General features: G+C 44.3%; 1 protein-coding gene across 3 annotated transcripts in view; it reads right to left on the bottom strand.

Annotated features, from left to right (window-relative positions):
• smap2 (small ArfGAP2) overlaps positions 1 to 21143 on the bottom strand; it is a 38156-nt gene extending 17013 nt beyond the window's left edge. Inside the window, exon 1 of one of the 3 annotated variants that reach the window (XM_031586516.2) lies at positions 20407 to 21143. In XM_031586516.2, coding sequence (XP_031442376.1) covers positions 20407 to 20509 — 103 coding nt within the window. In that variant the 5' untranslated portion in view covers positions 20510 to 21143. The remainder of the gene's footprint in view (positions 1 to 20406) is intronic. The other 2 variants (XM_012831511.3, XM_012831512.3) reach the window with 2 other exon arrangements.
• Positions 21144 to 22090: the final 947 nt, after the last annotated feature.

Here is a 22090-nt window from a genome sequence, read left to right on the forward strand (position 1 = left end):
CACAGCACATTCAGTGGCTTTTGCAAAGGAATGCTTGCAAGAAGGGATCGTGCAAGAGGAGATGAACAGCTTCACAATCTGTCTTGGCCTCAGAGGACCGTGTAATAAGTGTAATGATGAGAGGGTGATGGGTCAGCATAACTCTCGTAGGACATACCGGATGCTGCAGCTGGAGTGACTGGCCTGGATTGATAAAGTGTGGGGTTCAGGACATAAAACGTGGACCAACCAGACACTGAATTAACTATTGTTGAATATAGTAAACTGCAGATATTCTTTTAAAGTTGAGTCAAATTTGCATCTGCAAAATAAAAATAAAAAATGAGAGCCTCAGGCTCTTTGGAAACGTCCGTAATGTCCTTAAGTAAAGTACCTGAGAAACTGCGATGGTCAAGGTCTGTTCAAAATCGGCTTAATATTATATCAGAGGTGATACAACAAGATGATCCACTGGATGACGGCACTCACTGCACATGCTCAGTTGAGACTTCACTGCTGTGAGCTCACAAAGCACAGGCAGTACAAGCACAAGCTCTGATATAATGTCAGGTGTACAGCACTGATTGGATGTCAAAATGGATTGCATTGTACAAATGAGGAAAATAAGGTAGGTGAAAAAAAGATTGCAGACAATCATATTCAAGAGAGAATTTAGTGTGATTAACAGCGGGAGTCAAGTTTGGGCAGCACAGACGTTTCCCTGAATGGGAAAAAAAACAGACCCAATAGCATTCAAATGTGTTGACTGAAGAGGTAAATGACTGCATTGGTGAGCACCACCAAACCTGAATATCACAAGGGGAAACACTACATGGAGCCTACACCTATTTATCATAAGGGTAGTGGTGGGGTGTGGTATACGTTGATGGAGTAGGAGAATATAACAAGACCAAAGAGCCTAGGAAAACTCAGCCCTATATCTAATTGCCCGAAAGCCTGACACTGGGGAGAGAGCTGCAGTTGGCACACTTTCTTTCAGTGGATGCTTTTTCTTCCCCAACGCAATGAGTATAATGGCTGCTTATTCATTTAATTAATGCGCACACACACACACACACTAGGGCTGAACGATTTGGGAAAATAATCTAATTGCGATTTTTTACCAAAATATTGCGATTGCGATTTAATATGCGATTTTTTTTTTATCCTCTTTTTTCCCCAGCAAAACGTAATGAATGATTTAAATATGACCAACACAATATTAGATACATTTAGTGTAAAATATTCTTTCCCACATTTTACATTTTTATTTAACTGATCATTACAGAAACAAGAACAACAAATTGGTGGCTTTGCCACTGTGCATTTAAGTAATTTAAAAAAAGTCATTTTAAGTATAAACACTAGGCATGCACTTTTTAAACACTGTGTGCAAAATGTACCATCTTAAAAAAAAAAAAAAAAAAAAAATTTTTTTTTTTTTTTTTTTAGACCACGTTTTTTAATCGCGAACGTTGCGGTTAGAAAATCGCGTTCTATCATATCGCGATTAAATCGCAAATGCAATTAATCGTTCAGCCCTAACACACACACACACACCTACACACACGCCCAAAATGACACTGTGGATGAAGCCTAATACATCACTGCAGGTACTAAATGAACATATTGCATTTACTCCGCCCTGTTTTTTTTCAAATGTGGGTAAGAACTGAAATCATGAAAGAAAACACTGGAGCAGATTTGGGGTAGCCTATTATTTCACTCACTCAGAAAAACCCAGGTCTCCGCACACCCTGATAACAGACAGGCATGTGGCTGATATTGCACTCCTGTTAGGCTACGTCTAGCATCATGTATCAAAACCTGGCCAACCTCTTGTGAGCACCAATATTTAGGTCTGAAACTGGGGCACTTCAGAAATGGTGGTTTTAGGTCATGGAAATAGATGTTTAGGCTACCCTGTATAGTGTCCCGATATTCATGTGGTGCTATTCTTGAATCGGAAAATATTGGGATGGATCTTTGTGCAGCATGAGAAAAAGGCCACTTTTGGATTCACATCCTTAAAATCCTCCACCTCAAAAAAAGCACTGTAGAGAGTGTGAAGCTGGAGATAAGCCACATCATACACACCACAACCATCTGAAGTGCCAATCAAAGACGACCCATGGGAATCATAATGCACAACACTGCGACTCTCGTCGAGAGACAGACAGGGGAAGCACTATACTGCATTAGAGACACAGGCCTAATACAGAGTTTCCAACAGAAAGTACAAAGCCTTGCGTAGAATTCAGACTAAAATGTAGCACACACATGAAGCTGGAAAGCTGCACAATGAAATTCAGATGCATGGAACCATGCACACGAGACAAGCGACAAGCAAGAAGCAAATCAACCAAAAAGGAAATATCCGCAACTGCGAGATGGAAGTGCTTCTATCTGATGTAAAGGAAAGAAAACTAATTTTATTTGGCAATTTGTGGCATTAATACCAAAAGAAGCAGTTGGAGCGACAGACTGTGGCTATATATGAGGTGGGACCAGAGTCTTGCAAAAAAGAATCCTCGGACAGTCTGGGAGTTGGCAAGGGCATTTAGCAGCCACATCTTAACCACAGCGTCTGAACCACCAGATAACCAGTGTCTGGAAAGGCAGTTGAAAAATAGCCTATTTCAAAATAACTGCACATACAACTTAAAAAATTACGACATCCAATGACATTAAGTGTGTTCCAAGAAGTCTCCCATCGTGTGCCCTGTCACCTTAGGATAAATGAATCATGAGTTTGATCCAGGCCACCTTGACACTACATTAGTCAGTCACATTCTGCATCACAGACCAGCTGCACATTGATGGAATGATGATGCTTTCTATTATTTAAGTAATATTCTACCTCTGATGATGCCTTAATGTGTGTGCAGTCAATCACTCTGCTTACATTAGGGAAAATGGCTCTTGATGCAACTTGCTCTTTAAAGTAACAGTATCAATTGTACTTCAGGGTTAGGATTAGCTATTTTACCTTAAAATAACAGCTTAAAAAAAATTGGGGCTCTACAATGACGTTTAATATGGAGACTGGCCTCTGCCATTGCCCTACCAGGGTCCATAGGCATATTACTGCGTTATGTAGGTTTCTGGAAGCCGCCCGGGTACCACCCTCTGCCGTACTAGTAATTAGCTTATTTGCCGTCTTGCTTTGTCTTGTGTTGCACTTGTGTGATGTTTGACTGTTGTTGACTCATTAGTTTGTCATAGTGTCAAAGTAAGCAAATTTCAACAGGTTTCGCTAGGTTCAACCGCTAGCATCTCGTTAGCGATTAGCAATTCCTCCGTTGTGCTGCTTTAATGTTAGCCTGGTTTACCATACCATATCAGAACTTTAACTCTTTAAAATCTGAAACAGTTTAGAAGCCAATTAAATAGATAAATAAATCATTTGATGCTTTCTCTAAAAAATATTCCCTTTTACAGCAATTTTGCCATTGGCCATATCCTCTAATAAGGCTAAAGCTGTCATTGTTATGATCGTTATGTTTTTTGTAGGGCTGTGAAATGATTACAATTTTTAAATCAAATTAATCACAGGTTTCTGTGGATTAATCATGATTAATCACATATTACCAATTTTCTCGGCATATTTTTGTGAGAACAATAAGATTTATGACAAAAGACGGATATATACATTTAACATGTTTTCTTTTTTTTTTGCATCTCAGCAGTTCTTTAGCAGTCATCTTTGCTATTCCATATGGAACATTAATATAATCTTCATCCTAAACAGAATTTGGACTTCTTAGCCATTGTATGGTTGAATAAAATATTTTTCTTTTCTTTTTAAATCAAACTGAAATTATTTGGGCTTCTTAGCCACTGTTTTTATAGGATGGTTTAAAATGTTTCTCTTTTTTGTCAAACAACCATTAACCACACCATGACACAATCTAATGCCTCTAAAGGCCCTAGTGGTCGTTTTGTCTTCAATTGCCCAATTGCTTGCAACAGTTTGGAACTATTCTGCACATGCCTCTGCAAAGTGGCACTCTTCTATTGTCATGCACGTTAGTGTAAACGACTTTAACTTCCATTTGTTGGTGATTAGATGTGCAGTTACACCCAGGTAGTTATCGTTACTCACATAGGTCCAGTGATCCCCTGTCAGAGCCACATGTTTCGTAGCAGCCAAGTCATTTTCCTTTTTTTTCTTTTCAGCTTCATACAGCTCGTGGATTTTTGTCATTATTGTGCGTCTTTGCGTTGCTTTGATGCTCGCAAAACTTCGGTGAACCCCTCGTCCTCAACAATATTAATCGGTCTACAGCTTTTTGCAATCCATTTGGCAACAGTGCTAGTCAACTTGTCACAGGCAGATTTACTCAGGGGCCTACGTTGTTAAGTGAGGGTGGTTTGGCGCATTCCACTTGAACGGCTCGCCGACCAACGCATTTGCTACGGTGAAACCAGGGGCGAATCTAGGTTCCCATTTTTGAGGGGGCTAAGCCCCTAGATAAAACCTATTATTTTTCCTGTGACCCAGCAAAACTATGGGGGTCTGGGGGCATGCTCCCCCATAAGATTTTTTTGGAAATATCCTTTTAAATAGTGTCCTCTAGTGGGTTTTAGGAAGAGAAATTAACACATTTAAATTTAAAATATGGCACAACAATAAACATATTGAAGACATCTGCTGAGATAGGTGCTAATTATACTGTAGCATGGTAGGGATTTTTAGCTCAAGTGAGTTGGTTAACGTTGTAGGCTAGAGTTCACTAGCTATTTATAGTAGCGTAGAGTAGGCATACCCACAGGATCAATGAACCGGCATGATAAAAGAGAGCCACGACATAATTAACTCGTGATGATTTAACCATTTCGTTTCTTTTACTATTTTAAACTTCATGTGCTATACCTTTATATCCAGCAGCTGATTATGGCAGCTTTCACCAGCTTGGGTCGGACAGTCGCTCCTAGTCTGTTTACTAGACGTTATCACCGTCTGTCTGCACGCTCGCGAGGCTCACTAACGACCAAACAGAGCCGTGCACTTGCCACCACAGTCTCAAACAGGCGGGATTCCTGGGCTACTCGAATAAAAATAATAAAAATTAAACAAAATAATTTCACTAAAACGGTTGTTAGGTGTGAATTTGACGATCTCAAAATATTATTTTTTTTTTTTTTTTTTTTTGGGGTGGCTAAGGAAACTTTTGGGGGGGCTCCAGCCCACCCAAAACAGGGCTAGATACGCCACTGGGTGAAACGATAACGTCTTCCCGCAGAGTGTACATATCACTTTGGTTCTGCGCATGAGTTAAATGAAATGAACGCATTAATCCATTTAACAAAAAATAACGCATTAATCCTGTAATTTAATCATAACGCGTTAACGCGTTATTTTTCACAGCTCTAGTTTTTTGGTATTGCATAGTATAGCATTTGCACATGCTTTGCCCATCTTGTTTTTAATTTCACACACCTTGATGTGTTATTACCCCCAATAAGGCCCATGTGTCAATACTGTTTAAACTGAGTAATAGTTCACATTAGTCTAGTAGCCAACTAGGTGAACCCGGAAATGTTGAGTACACCAAAGTTTTTTTGCAGAAATGTGAAGTATGGGTCCCCAGTATACAGAAACTGCCGGATGCTAATTTGCATATGTTGAGCAATTTGCATAATTAGCATTATTAGCTTAATCGTCCAATTTGACCACATATTTTGCCCTGTATGGCCATGATATGGACAATATTGGAGTCTTTTTAGAGGTTTTAGAGGATGCTGAATTCAATTCTGGCACTTTCATACTTTAAAATGGTAATTGAATAACAAATTTGGATACATTTAGACACATTTGTTATTCATTTTGGACGAAATCTAAGGTTATTTTCATGGTAAACACAAGTGCTCTTGTGAATGTTAAAGCATTTTTTTCAGGGTGTAGTGAAGCTGAATCCCCTCCTGAGACTTGACTCCTGATTCAAATTTACATTTCTGGAGGAAGAAGCATTGCGATTGCAATAAACTCCTTGGGGTTAAACACCCTGTTGCCTCATGTGAGCGGTGAAGCTGAGAAGGCCAGTCTGCTTGTGAGGTGGCTAGGGTGAACAGATGTCACCAGAGTCACAATGTAAACACTTTGATGGTGATTGGGTATCACTTCTGGCACACCCACTAAACGCAGTTAAACTACCTCAAAAGCCGCTGGGCACCGGTGTGCATCGTAACCACCAACCACATGACGAACCAGTATGTAACGTAACTCTGTTGAATGTCCCCCATGTGCGATCAACGAACTATGTACAAATATACACTATATACTATACATGCCATACAAGACAGGCCCCTTTGAGTTGCTAGGGTCATGCCCGAAAGGCAAAAAGGCTGCCCAGGTTGGTCCGCAAATCGCAAGATCCAACGAGGACCCAGTTAAAACACCGCCAGACGCAAAAGTTAAAACTGAGTCTGGGCAACCGGGTCAGACCGCCAGACGCAAGACTAATCAAGAGGGCCTCACCTCTGCACCACAAAAAGCACAAACTGGCTACCACCTTCAGGCAAACGGCTATGCCTCACAATTAATCAACAAAAGGCAGCCTCCTCATCTTCACTATCCTCGTCTGTTCTGTCATCATCTTCTCCAGATCCTTCATCACTCTCTTTGTGTTCTTGCTGTTGAGTGAGTATGTTGCAGCATATCCCATCATTGCCTTTGCAGGAACAATAACTGGTACAGGCCAGACCTGCAGCTGCACAGCTACACTTTGCTGATGTGCAAGGTTTCAACCCGGCTCTGCAACCACAGCTGACGACATCTAACAAAGCCAGAGGAGTAACTGGACTTGAATCCTGGGTGGGCATAATCAGTTCCTCTCCTTCCTTTAGGCCCATCTTCTTGTCCCATACAAACAAAGTGACATCCACAGCCGGTGGATCAGCCTGGTCTGCTGCTTTCCATAAGAGCACCTGTAGGTGGGCACGTCTTCCATGAAGGTGCATATTACGCTCTGTAGGAGGTAGTGTTTTCAGTGCTGGGGGCCTTTTGCACTTTCGGTAAATGTCATACCGAGCTGCATCCAAGGTCAGAGAGTTCCTCTGATTGTACAGAGCCAGAAAGAAAGTCCTTGTTGCTTTGGTGATCTGTAAATCTGTGGCTTCTGCCTCTCCAATACAGTGGAGAAGCTTGCCAGGTACAACTGTCATGGCCTTGAGTGCAGATACCTTCCCTTTCCCAACAGGATATGAGGTGGTATCACATCCTGAATGGAACAACAATGGTCACCCAGGTTCTTTGCAGTTGCATTTATGCTGAGAACAGTGCCATTCCATTTTTCCATCTGTAGGTTAGTTGTGATACCAGCCTTCCAACACCAATAAACCATAATCACAAAGACATCTGTGTCATCACTAAGAATGCGAACAGTTGAAGCCCTATGTCTGACAACATCTAACATGTAAGATATAACTGATATATCAGCCTCATCATGAGTGTCAATGCTGTCAGCTTTACTGACCATCACGATCTTACTTCCTACATTGAAATTACACAGGAGTTCGCTCAGCCTTTGCTTATTGTGCTCGACTAGGTAGAGGTATAGTCAATGAGAGCTTGTACTCTGTGGAGCTCTCCCCTGCTCTTCTTTGTCTCTCATGGTCCTTGGCAGACACCTGCGAAGATTTTTTGTCAAAGATGACAAATGTTTGGGCGTTGTAACAACTAAGCCGATGTCCCATGCTGGCTGCAAGATCTGCCACTGTCCCAGACGATGGCCAAACCACGTGATAAATGAGCTGAGATGCATCCACAATGACAACATCTGGTGGCTGGGGATTGCAAACTGGAATTCCAAGCTGCTGGACAAGCACTGACATATTGCCCTTTCGGAGGCATCCATTGTCATCAATGATTGACAAGTGGACTGGGCTAAGCTCATATTTGAAGAGAGAAGAGAGCTCCACTTTTCTCTGGCCTCCCACCACCAACAATCGAGCAAATAATGACTCAAGGTCACAAACAACCTTCCCACTGACCTTCATTCCCTTTTTCTGGAACTTCATAGTCACTACCTTGTGAGAGATGGGTGCATTAAATGCCTCCGGACGTGATGAAGTAAACTTTTTACACATAGCCTGGCCAATCTTCAGCGCATCCTGCACATTCACCTTTTCATCAGCCGCCTGTCCATTTATGATGTGGTAGAGCAAAGTGCTCTCTGTCATGAGTGGATTTGTGTTTTCCCACAGTATCCTCACAATTTTAGAGCGGTCCTCAGCATCCAACTCCCGTCGTGCTTCACCCTCCTCTTTGTGTGTGTTGGACTGAGTCTTCTCTGATGCTACTTTATCACTGTACATGTCATCCAATGACTGAGAAAGATGTGAACATATGCCAAATGATTGGATGCAAACTGCAACCTGTTTAGGGTTGGTTGAAATACCCTTCATGCCCCCTGCTCCCTTCCCTTGCCTGATGCATGTCTGCTCCCCAAACATATCTGCACTCATCTGAATGGCGGCACACATGACTTCCGGAAAGAAGGTCATCTTTTGCAATGGAAGGAAGGTGCTTCATTTCTCGTATATGCCAAGTTATCCATCTAGATTGTAGACTATGCTCCCTTGCTTTACAACATGCTTATTACAACAGCTTATTTGCATAAAAACATGACCGTACCTCAAAAATGTAAACAAATGTAGGTTATCAACATTCACATCAAAGAGTAGGAGCTCTCTAAATTGTGAGTCTCTTTCAGAGACAGAAGACAAGGAAGGCAGCAGGCCCAGACAGTGTGTCACCCTCCTGCCTGAAAGCCTGCGCTGATCAGCTGGCCCCCATCTTCACACGGATCTTCAACAGATCTCTGGAGCTGTGTGAAGTCCCCTCCTGCTTCAAACGCTCCACCATCATCCCGGTTCCCAAGAAATCCTCAATCACTGGGCTGAATGACTACAGGCCCGTCGCCCTGACGTCTGTGGTCATGAAATCCTTTGAGAGACTGGTATTGACCCATCTGAAGGGCATCACAGGCCCCCTGCTGGACCCTCTGCAGTTTGCCTACAGAGCAAACAGGTCAGTGGATGATGCAGTCAACATGGGGCTGCACTACATCCTGCAACACCTCGACTCCCCAGGGACCTATGCAAGGATGCTGTTCGTGGACTTCAGCTCAGCGTTCAACATCATCATTCCAGAAGTCCTCCTCACCAAACTCACCCAGCTCACTGTGCCTGCCTCCACCTGTCAGTGGATCACAAACTTCCTGATAGACAGGAAGCAGCAGGTGAGGCTGGGTGAAACAACATCCAGCACCCGGTCAGTCAGCACTGGTGCACCTCAGGGATGCGTGCTCTCCCCACTGCTCTTCTCCCTCTACACAAACGACTGCACCTCAGGAGACCCATCTGTTAAACTCCTAAAATTTGCAGACGACACATCAGTCATCGGCCTCATCCGTGATGATGATGAGTCTGCATATAGGCGGGAAGTTGACCAGCTGGTCCTGTGGTGCAGTCGCAACAACCTAGAGCTGAACACGCTTAAAACCGTGGAGATGACAGTGGACTTCAGGAGGAGCCCCCCAGCACTGCCCCCCCTCATCATACACAACAGTACTGTGTTGGCTGTGGAATCCTTCAGGTTTCTGGGATCCACAATCTCCCGGAATCTGAAGTGGGAACCCAACATCAACACCATCATCAAGAAGGCCCAGCAGAGGATATACTTCCTGCGCCAGCTTAGGAAGTACAACCTGCCTCAGGATCTGCTGATCATGTTCTACACCGCAGTCATAGAGTCTGTTCTGTGCACTTCAATCACTGTCTGGTTTGGATCGGCCACCAAACTGGACAAGAACAGACTCCAACGGTCAGTCAGGTCTGCAGAAAAGATCATTGGTGCCAACCTGCCCACCATCCAAGACCTGTACACCTCCAGAGTCAGGAAACGGGCAGGAAAAATCTCTGCAGACCCCTCACACCCCGGACACAAATTATTCAAACTCCTCCCCTCTGGTAGACGCTACAGATCACTGTTCGCCAAAACCTCCAGACACAAAAACAGTTTCTTCCCCCTCGCCGTCTCACTACTGAACAACTAACCCACTGTAGCATATATATTTATATTTATATATTTATCCCTGCACTTCTCGCACTCTCCACTTCTTTGCACTACTGTTGTGCAACATTCCACAGCTACTGTATATAGCCATTCCGCCTTGTACATACTTTTTTAAACTCCTTAGTCCATTGCACTGTTGCACTGTTTGTTTGTTTGTATTGTATTGTATTGTATTGTGTTGTATATTTTGTGTAAGCACACTGAGAGTCACTTTACCAAGTCAAATTCCTTGTTTGTGCAAACTTACTTGGCCAATAAAACCTGATTCTGATTCTGATTCTGATTATTGTGTTCACCATGAAAATAACCTTAAATTTAACTCGAAATTAATAAAAAACCTGTCTAAATGTATCCAAAATTGTTATACAATTACCATTTTGATGTCTGAAAGTGCCAGAATTGAATTCAGCATCCTCTACAACCTCTAAAAAGACTCCAATATTGTAGAAATTGGTCACACAGTGCAAAATATGTGGTCAAATTGGACGATTAAGCTAATAATGCTAATTATAATAATTATGCAAATTGCTCAACATATGCAAATTAGCATCCGGCAGTTTCTGTATACTGGGGACCCATACTTCACATTTCTGCAAAAAAACTTTGGTGTACTCAACATTTCCGGGTTCACAATGGGGCTCTATGGGCTGGCTACTAGACTACATGTGGGCCTACAGACTCATAAACAAACTCGTAAGGTTAGGCTAGCAGTGCAGCAAGGTGCTCCTGAGCGTGAAAGATGCATACGTATGTAACGTTTTTTGTGCGTATGCAACATTCTTGTGTGTTCGCAACGTTTGTACATGAGGCCCCAGTGTCCCAACATCAGTACTGTATTATCACATCTAGCAATGAACGAGACTTACTACCGTTACATGAACCTTCCCTTGGCTTCCGCAGCCAAAAGGATACAGCTTTGATCTAGCAAGCTCAGCACGTCTGTTGGCTTGAGTAACAAGAGCTCTGGCTTCCACTTCCTCTTCAGTCTGTTTATGCTACCAGACGTTTACCGTATGTCTGTCTGTGCAAGGGTGCCCAGGCCACGGGGCACCTACTGGGAGAGACAGGCCTTCGCTGGGTCTGAGCCATGCTTCGAGAGTTATTACGCCAGATGAGCCGTGAGTTACGAGCTGGCCTTCTGACATGAGCCGAGCGATGCCAGCCCCGCCACTTTAAACGATGTCTCCAATAAGACTGGTGTTTGCTGGGTACTGTTTAGTAAAGCTGACAGTTGAGGACCTGTGAGGCATCTATTTCTCAAACTAGAGATTCTGACGTTTTTATACACAGTTCTCCTTGTATCCTGGTCTGAACTGGTTTGCACTCTTCTGTGTGGGATGTGGTACACACAGACAGGCCCTCGCTGGGCCTGAGCCATGCGTCGAGAGTTATTACGCACCATGAGCCGAGTTACGAGCTGGCCTCCTGACACAAGCCCAAGCGATGGCAGCCACACTGCTTTAAACAAACCCTCCAATCAATGGAGATCCATCTTTAAAAGAGAGATAATGTCATGAGAAACCTGGCCAGACTACGCAAATTCCACATGGAGATCTAAAAGAAAAGGGGAGGGAGGGAAAGAGAGAAACGGTTTGGAAACTGACAGATGAAATAAAGACCTAAGTAAGAGGAACTAGAAGAGGGGGAGCTGTGAACAGAGGAGGGGGGGGGGGGTGAAAGAAATGGGCTGTCAGAGAGAACTAACAGATTGGACTTTGATTCCTGTATCATAGATGGCTGTGATTCAGCCAGGGTGATGTGTACTGAGTAAACAAACACACACACACACACACACACACACACACACACACACACACACACAAGACTGGAAGACAGTGGGAGACAGCATATTGTGGAACAGACAGCAGGCATATGGTGAGCCCAGATCCCACGAGGCTTACGCCTAAGTCCCCATTTCCATATGATCCACACACACACACACACAAACACGTGCACACACACAGAAAGAGGGGGGCATTAACCCATTTCTCACCAGTAACAGATTGCAAAGAAACATCAGGCTGTGTAATCTTGTAGGATCTGACTGCCAAGCTCTAATGAGGCGCTAGAAAGACTTCTCAGCTTCAAAGAGTCAAGATGCAAGTGCACAAACATACAAAGCCAATATGGATCAACCATCACAGTCAGAAGCACATGCACTCTGAAACAAACGCACAACACACACACACACACTGAAAAATGTACTGGACCCTTTAACCCAGTTGTATCCAGAGGTCCGCCATGGGACTTCTGAGAATATCGAATATCGAAGATAAGGAAGAGCAAGATGTCGAAACACCTGACAGAAGTCTGCTCAGGAGAGTGTTGAGACCTTACCAAGCATGACATTCAGAAATGCATCCTGTAACTGGGATGTGGGAACCACACATTGGATGTACCATCCTTTGGTGTGTGCTTGTTAGATATGCGGATGCGTACTCCTTGTTCATTTTAATGCCTTTATCTTCGTGGGGCAGCCAGTACATTTAAGCGGCTAACCCTCTGGTGAGGAGATTCACACCCTATGCCTCCAGCCCAGACACTGACCTCATCAGGGGCACAGCAGACCCCACTCTGAGCATATGGACCCAATGGTTTATTCAGGGACATGCGGAGGAGCGCTGGAGCAGGCCCATCCTTGCTCCTTCACTGGAATGCTTCAGGCCTATTCATTATGACCTACCCGCAGACATCATTTCAGGGTATGTATGATGACATTACACATGAGGTCGCCATGGCACTGTCATGGTAAAAGGTGTCCGGGCACTAGAAGGGGTCCGGGCAACGTCATAATGGCTTTCGAACGACTCTTGAGTGACAGTTGCTATACCAACGCTAGCATTACGTAACCCGGACCCCTTTTGGCTATCAGTCAGTGAGTCTCAAGAGTCGTTCGAAAGCCATCAGCTACTTTTTAATCGCTTAATATTGTGCCTAAACGGACACTACGTAACCCAGACGCCTTTTGGCTATCAGTCAGTGAGTCTCAAGAGTCGTTCGAAAGACATCAGCTACTTTTTAGTCGCTTAAGATTGTTGCACAACGGGGGAATTGCTAATCGCTAACGAGATGCTAGTGGCTAAACCTATGTGCTTACTTACAGGAGACTGGCAGCCAATGTTAAGCGACTAAAAAGCAGCTGATGGCTTTCGAACAACTCTTGAGACTATCTGACTGATAGCCAAAAAGTGTCCGGGTTACAGTGTCCTTTTAGGCACAATATTAAGAGACTAAGCTGTAGTTTTAGCTACACCTGCCTTGCAGGTATCCTGTAGCAAATTTCAACAGGTTTCGCCGCTAGCATCTCGTTAGCGATTAGCAATTACTTCGTTGTGCTCTACAGTTAAAGGTGCTGCAAACAATTCCCTGTTTTGTGAAAATGTAATTGTGGGTGCCGTCAGATATGTCTAATAATCACAACACATTAAGGACTTTCTTAGAGCAACACAACAAAGGAATTGCTAATCGCTAACAAGATGCTAGCGCGAACCTGAAATTTGATTACTTTGATACTATAACAAACTAGCGAGTCAACAACTTTCCTAACACAGTCAAACATCAAGCACATGGTTGTTTTGCTTGGTTTATGGCAGGTCAAATACAGGCAAGCTGGTCCCAGGTAGAGAAGTATAATGGGATAAATTGGGGTAAATTGCGTTATTGGGGTATTTAATGCAGCGCAAGTCTTTCACTTCCAAAAAAGTGTCCGGGTGACGTAATGCTAGCGTTGGTATAGCAACTGTCACTCAAGAGTCGTTCGAAAGCCAATATTACATCACCCGGACCCCTTTGGCACCCGGACACCTTTTGCCATGACAGCACCACTTTGACTGCGGTATACAGTTTGCTAGTGCCCAATATTTCAAATCTCTTTGTGTAAAAAACAGCTATGCCTATAGCCTAAATGCTGCATCAAATTGGCACAAGAGAGGGGGGGACTACCTTAAATGCACTCTGGCCCAGGCTGGCTTTTTGATCAAGGGCCTAACATCAACAATTCCCAAGGAGTGGGAAGTGCTAAGCCTAATAGATGCACATGCTCTCTACCAGTCGCTCTGGATAAAAGCTAGTGCTGAATAATACATGCAACCACTGTGATGAGTTTCTGTAGTCAAAGCCACTCTAGTTAGAGCAGATCCACGTGACTTCCTCTTCAGAAGTCTATACTGGTCTGTTTGAAGCCTGTCTGGAAATGACAGGTCTCAGTAGAGGCTAGGCCAACGACTTCCTCTTTAGTAGACGCCATTTCGTCTATTTGAAGATGGTGTCAAAATGATGTCAAACGAAAAGTACATCACACACACACACACACACACACACACACACACACACACACGTGAAATCATTCGAATGCAATGTTTTCAAGGAAAACACTGCAATAACAACCTGGCTGAGAATGTTCGGGCATAACATGCAGTGTTGCCAATAACATAATGTTGATACTAGAGGCTAAAGCAAACTGCTTTACTTTGATTAAACAACCCCACTCTGTCTGCCCAAACAACCACAGATGCCAAAATGTATTTTTTTTGTCACAGATGTTTTTTCTAGGCACAAAACAACTCAGACATACTTCTCTGGCAGCCATTTTGTGAAAACATACAGATACAGACGGAGCGTGAGATCCATTGCTGATTGTGAAAAGCACTCTTGTACCTCAGGTGGTGGGTGATGAATTGAGAGTGTATAACATAACTGTAGCACTATGCAATAATATAAAACGCACACACATCCACAATGCAATCTGAATGTGCCTTATAAGCAGTTGTGAGACCCCCTTCAGTGTCCACACCTCATCTCTCTCTGACTTGGTCTTTGCTGGAGCTGCAGCTGAAGCATCCAGTTCATGAGGCCAGTCTTGTGACTGGATGCTAATCTGTAGCATGTTTGACACACAGGCAGGACCAGAAGGCAGGGATTTGTTGTACACCGTGGAAATACAAGACAGCACTACCAGGGGCTTTTCTGCAATGGCAGCTCAGATGTCATCCCAAAATTCCTGGAAAAAAAAACCCTGTCTATGCTAATGCAATAGCCATTACTGCTGTTTAGCCTGTCACATAAACAAGTCAGTTTATGGGATTTATGCAATTATAGGAGTCCAGCGCAGTGGAAATCAGGGCAAATTAAAGCTGATATGATTTATCTGCAGAAAAAATAAATAATTTAAAACTTTCATTATGCCATTTTGTCCAAAGCTTCAGGTCTTTGGTGTTATGCGACAACATCCTTTGCTATTTAGTTAAACTAAGGCCATCTTACCTAAAAAAAAAACATCACCAAACCTGACTCACCACGTTTTGCATCATACACCTGCAATCTCACTCAAAACTGCATGACCTCTGTGAGTGTGACAAGAGCATCCCACCTGCTATGCACAGGCGAAAGGGACACACACAGACACACACACACAAGATTTCTACAGTGATTCCAAACAGACACACGCTCACTCATACTCAGTCACACACTCCCTCATACGCTCAGTCACACACTCCCTCAAACGCTCACTCACACGCTCACTCACACACTGAGTGCTCTTGATTGAGTGTGTAGGTCTAAAGCCTAATTAAACGAGTTGGAGTGCATGGGTGATTGGGCAGATATGGAGGGTGTGATGAGTGATGAGGGGGGGGCCATTCCAGTGGCAGGGCGTCCCTGAAGAGGGTACCCGAGAGCCTCCGAAACTGCCTTCACGGGGTCAGGTGGCATAAGGCACAGAACAACCCACCCACACGCACGACAACATCCTCTTCCCACACGCCCCTCCTCCATCCAGAAATCATCTCATTCCCTCTACCTTCAACAGCCACCCAGGTGAGGTATCCATGGCAACCACCGAACACGGGAGTGCAAATGAGGGTCCGGGCCGCTGAGGAAGCCGGAGAGAGGTCAGCGATGGCACCACTTCCTTATCTAGCTCAGCTTGTTCGGCTTCTTTGCCGGGCTTCAATATTTTCTTTGCGCGCTCGTCAAGCTAATGTGACATTTTTATCAGGAAGGCTCACGGTGAAAAAAATGTTAATTACTGAGCAAATCCAATTACGATCCTTGACCAAAATGTCAACCAATAACCTAAATACCACAATCTGCCCCGCATTCAGCAGGACGTGGGTGGAATGCTTCCTTTAGGCTATGTGCTTTTTAAAAGCGATGGGGTCAGAAGTGGGATGCAAGACAGCATGATTTCAGACCTGGGTTTTGAAGCATGCATACATCCAGCCTCCCACATTGATACACACACACACTCATGTGAACCCCCCCGCCTCTCATCTGCTCTCTGTCTGGCGCCAAGCTGCTGTCCCTTATCTCTTTCTCTTGATGCATGACCACCCCCCCCCCCCCCCCAACCACCACAATGCACCATTTCTAACTGAAGAGCACGCTCCCTATGATTCAATCAGGAGACACACAATACTCCCATTCTTCTTCCACCCCCCTTCTGACTGTGTGCATGTGTGTCAGCAAGGTGAGTCCCAAACGCTTCCTCCAGAATCACAATCAGAATTGGATTTATTGCCAAGTAGGTTTACACCTACCTGGAATTCGCTCTGGTGTGTAGACACTCCACATCTGTTTACTAACTGGTCCAAGGTTTGGACTTCGGTTCAGAACCAATAGTGATCCATTTATTCTCGAAGGGCAGTAGTTCTATGCATGACGTGTAGGGAGTCATGATGATGTACAATTACACAAAAAAAATCATCCTTTTATGAACTTTATGATCAGCAGCAAATGTCAGGCACTTTTTTCAGAAGCTACAGCCCCCATGCTTCAGTCAGCTGAAGCATTTCTGTCACCGTGGTATCGAGTGCAAGTGAAATCCTTGCCAAAAGTGTGGAAGACCCCACATGGCCATATGGCTTCCATCCCTGCCTGGCTCTGTGAAGGTGAAGGTCACTCGTACTCTCTCCAATACTTGCAGAGTCACTGCAGGCCTACATTCTGTGCCAGCTGAGAAGACTTGTGATAGGTCGGCTACTACTACAGAGGCGGGGTACCATTTCTGCCTTCCTTCAATTTACATTTTTGACATACTGCTGATCTCACTGACAACCACTCAGCTGGAGACATGAGATTAAGGCATCCAGCTCTTTGAAATTATGATAGCAGTGAGAAGCACTTAACTGGCAGGGGATGGTCATTCCTTTAACTGCAGGGCGGCTAGTTTTTTATCCTGAATTGTGGACTGCCGGAGATGAACTTGCCAGGCCATTTTCTCTGGACGTACATTACGTGAACAGCATCTAGGCCAGGTTTTAGCAAGTATGTTTCACCCAGAGGGGTGGATGTTGTGCATCGTGAACTGCATTTTACGGTACAGAATGACAGTCACCCACACCATTTCTTGATACCAAGACAAAGGGGCTGTAACAACCCCCTTTTCTCCAACACCTTGGCTTCAGCAAAGGATGTGGAGGACCGCTCTTTCCTCCCGCCTCCACAGGTCTGTAAGAGTGCCTTTCAATCGAAAGACACCTATGGTGAACTTATCAACACTTGCTTCCCATGCATATCACAAATACATTGTATGCGTCACCACTGGTGTGTACATGTGTGTTTAAGTTTATATGCATGGGAAGTGTGTGTATGTGTGTGTGTGTGAGAATGTCTCCTTATTTGTGCCTCTACATTTGACAACCCTGCATGAGCAATAGACCAGGACATGTGTGGTACACATACTCATCCTCTCTCTCTCATACACAGACACAGACAGACACACACACACACACACACACACACACACACACCTCCACAGGGAGTACTAACTGCCATGAACACCAGAGCAGGTTAGGCTATTATGTGATTCCCAGCTGTCGGGGTGCAATGACTCATGGGAAAAAGGTTCAATAGCGTAGCGCCACCATACAAATACTCTATTACCTCAGAGAACTGACGAGAGAAGAGGAGACGGAGATGAGGTAAAGGGAGGGAGGGAGGGATGAATAAAAGGAGAGAGAAAAGAAGGAAGAAATGGAGAAAATGACAGAGATAGGATTCTCATTTGAGGAGAGAGAAACAAAGGGGTCAAATGGAGAGTGATACAGGGAGAAAAAGGAAAAAAACTAAACAGGAATGAGCATGAAAGCTTAAGGTAAAAGGGAGGTATGATAAAACACAGAGGGGAGAGAGAAATGGAGGAGGTAGGAGCAGGAACAGTGTCAGGAAGCGTTCAGTAGCCTAATTCAGGTCAATCATATGCTTTTCATCTCAGGCACATGACACAGGACAGTGATGACCACTTAATTATCTGCCAGTCCTTGATAACTATCTGGCCAGCATTCCTTTCCACGTAGGCCTGCAATCCCATTGCCTCTCTGAATCACAGCACAGCCACAGCAGAACACTGGCAATCCATGACATCGGCAGAGCGTGATTACAACACAGACTTGACTGGAGAGAACAGGAGAGGAGAGGAGTGACCTGATTCTTGAGTTGGTTGCAAATCTTTCGGGTGAGATAAGCTTACATTAACTGTGTATAAATCAAACAAACCACTCTGAGAAATGGATAGGCCTACGCAGTACTGCACTGAGAAGGGCCAAGGTGCGTCGTGCAGCAGCATCGGTGAGCAGCCATTGTGTTCCCTCGCCAGCCGACCCACTAATTCCAAACAAGCCTGCTAATAAGTCTAAGCACTGACATGATTAGCTGCACTAAAACTGCACACACACACACACACACACACACACACCACCACGTGGCACTGCTTCCTCAAGCAGATGGAGACCATCCAGGGCTTTTTCCCCACATGCACGCATGTTTCCAGAGCTCCAGGCGCTGTTCTCATTTTCAAGGCGCCCAGTCAAAGCCCTGCACAGGACTGTTCAACAGAAGCCAAAGACTGGCTTCTCTTCAGGAGTCTGTAGACATTCTGGTGTGCGAGTCAGTTTGTGCATATATGCATCTGTGTAAATGTGTGTGTATGTGTGTGAATAGGGCTCTGCAAGATCTGCAGCGTAGCAAGAAACCACTGCTGTGCCGACCATGTTGTGATCGGGAGCAGATGGTTTCGGCATCCATAACACCCATTCTTCAGTGAGTGGGTCACCAGAGCTAAAGCATGTTTGCGTGACACAAACCACAAGTCCTCAGTACACAGCCTAAACCACTGCTGCTGGCTGACTGACTCTGCTGTGATGACCAGCAGATGCTGAGCACTGATACAGAGGACTGTGACTCTCTATAATCTCTGTGCTCTAGTCAGTGGCCCACCCCGGCCACAGCGTGTTCGTGAGAGGGGCGAAGGGCGGGTAAGAGGCATGTGATGAGGGTAGAAAGAGGGCAGCCTCTGAAGAGAGAGGGATAGGGAGGAATTTGAGATTACAGCCAGCCGATGACGGGTCACAGTGGGGACGGACGAACAGGGGTCATATCTCCTCCTGAGCCCTGAGACAGAGGCCAGACAGAACTGTCCACTGTGAAGGTCAAGGGTTAGGAACGCTAGTCAGTCGGAGGAGAACACAGGCTCCACGGACATGCTGCCCAAACTTCTGAAGGCCTTTAACATCGGCCTGTATATATTTTGTATGTTGCTATTGAAATGGCTGCAATTCAACTTCCTTATACACATTTCAATATACCATCTTTATTATATTTACATTTCAATCTTTTACTATGCTCTTTCTAATGCGAGACTGCTCTCTAATAAATGTGTTATTTTGAATGATTTTAATTGAAGAGACCTTGGGTGTATTGAAGGCCTGCGCTTTTAAATAAAATGTATTATTATTCTAATAAATCAATAATGTCCTGCCTCATGACGGTCTAAAATATACAGCTTGTTCCTCTTTGGTACGTAAGGGCACGATAATTAGGTTGCAATCTGAGCAAAAGTAAAAACAGGAAGTAGTGAACACATTGCAAAACAAGATGTGCTGGACTTGTCACCGCAAGAACGACGAAGTCACGCCTGAAAATGAGATATGCAATTCAGGCAGCCAAAAACAAACAACGACCACAACCCCGTCAAAGCTGATATGTTCGGCCCTTATTTCTCAATTAGAAAGCTCGGCAATCAACGTAAGCTAAAAAGTATGAAGGAAATGCAACACACATCCACAAACGTAGGAGCTCTGTCAGTCAGACGTATTAGTCAGTTCAATCACACCCTGCGTGAAATGTACTCAAAATACACAAACACCTGCCTGAGGTCGAAATAGGCTGATGCAGTTAGAGATGGTGAAAAATAAAGTTCCACCACCGCAGGGGATACTGAGGTTACGGGTACAGACTTGCCAAGCTGTGCTCGGAAGTGACTCTTTGGGGAACCAACCGGGTTGCAAAACAACAGGGCGAGACATGACAACCAAAGTCACGGTGGTGACAAGAAAAAGCCAAGCGTTTACCTTTTGCTTGGCAGTCGGCGCAGAACTTGTTATCCTCCAAAGCCAGAAGGGATGTCAGGACTGCTTGGTATCTGTCAATGTCTTTCACTGATTTCCCCGTCATTTTCTCCCACTGTCGCTGGTCACGCTGCAATCAATAACTTCCGCTTTATGAGGTGCACTGGAGACGAAAAAAGTACTGCGCCCGTCTTGATGAAGAGCACACGTTAATTAAATGGAAAAGAACGGAACAAGCCTGTCTCCTTTCTGCTAACGTTAGCCGGTGACTGCTGGCTAATAACCAGCTAGCTAGCTAGTTAGCCAAATCAAATTAACGTTAAAAGAAAAGAGTAGTTCTTATCTCTGCTTCTTTATATGATGAATGTAGCCGCTTTGTCTTTTCTTTCTAAACTAAATACCCGCGTGTTGTCCTCTTTACTCTCCCTCTCGCTTATGCCAAGTACAAACGGCCGACAGCGGAGCACTCCTCCAGCGTGACCAGACCTACCGACCGACCAAATCGCTAGCTCGCCGTATTCACGTTTAAACCCCACTGTCGAACGGGTTGTATTCTTTTTTCTCATGTCTCTTGTAAAGTCTCATGCTAAACGATGCCGCACATGACATTTTGCTGCCACCTGCAGGGTTGTGCCGGTACTTTGCTCGAGATGTCATAGCCAACTAAAAAAAAAAAAAACTATCGCCGAGATCAGATTTGCCAAACCTAAAATTAATCACATGTGATTCAAATCCTCCCCGCACCCCACAGCCTGATATCAACATGATCTAACCAATTTTGTGCTGTCATAAATCATAATTTGCCAGCTTTAAGTTGCAGTGCTTTTAATAGTTTATCCTATGTGGCCATCTGTTGGTCAAATAATGACAGCAGTTTTTGGAAGGAAAAATGAGAATTCATCATAAATTAGGCCCATATACATAATTCCTACAATTTTCTGCACACTTAAAGGCCACAGTCAAACACACTGTAAACTGTATTTTAAATAGGCTAAAGTTTAAAGGCTGTAATGTTCGTATCTATTCAGACTAAATTAGTTGATTATTTGAAAGATTTTGTTAAAATGAAAACACTCTGGGGGTTGAGTTTTAGGACCAATTAGGAGATTCATGTATTCTGCGTGAGAATGGGCAACAAGACACAGTAATAATGAAAGCATTACATTTTTTGTCAGTTGCACCACAAATATTGTGCCTTTAGATCAAACAATCAGTCAGATCATTTTTGGGTTGAAGCATATCCTGCCTTGACAATGGCTGAAAACAAGGTTTCAGGATCAGAAATATTTGACCTGCTTTGAAAGGCTTTGTTCTCTCCCCTCTACTCCCCTCTACTCGGACAGCTGCACCTTCAGTAATCAGTCTGTCATGCTCCTGAAGTTAGCAGATGACACCACCCTCACCGGGCTCATTAGTGGTGATGATGAGTCTGCCTACAGGTGTGAGACTGACCATCTGGTGGCCTGGTGTCTTGGAGCTCAATGCTCTAAAAACGTTGGCGCTGCTTGTGGTCTTCAAGGACGACTACAGCCCCACCTGCCCCCATCACCCTGTCTGGCTCCCCAGTTAGTACTGTGGAGTTATACTGCTTCCTTGGCACCATAATCTCCCAGGAACAAGACATTTTACCTGTCAAAGGTCATGATAGTGTACTTCCACACTGTCATCACTGAGTCCATCCTCACCT

The sequence above is a fragment of the Clupea harengus genome, chromosome 19, assembly GCF_900700415.2.
Source record: "Clupea harengus chromosome 19, Ch_v2.0.2, whole genome shotgun sequence".
Classification (NCBI taxonomy): Eukaryota; Metazoa; Chordata; class Actinopteri; order Clupeiformes; family Clupeidae; genus Clupea; species Clupea harengus.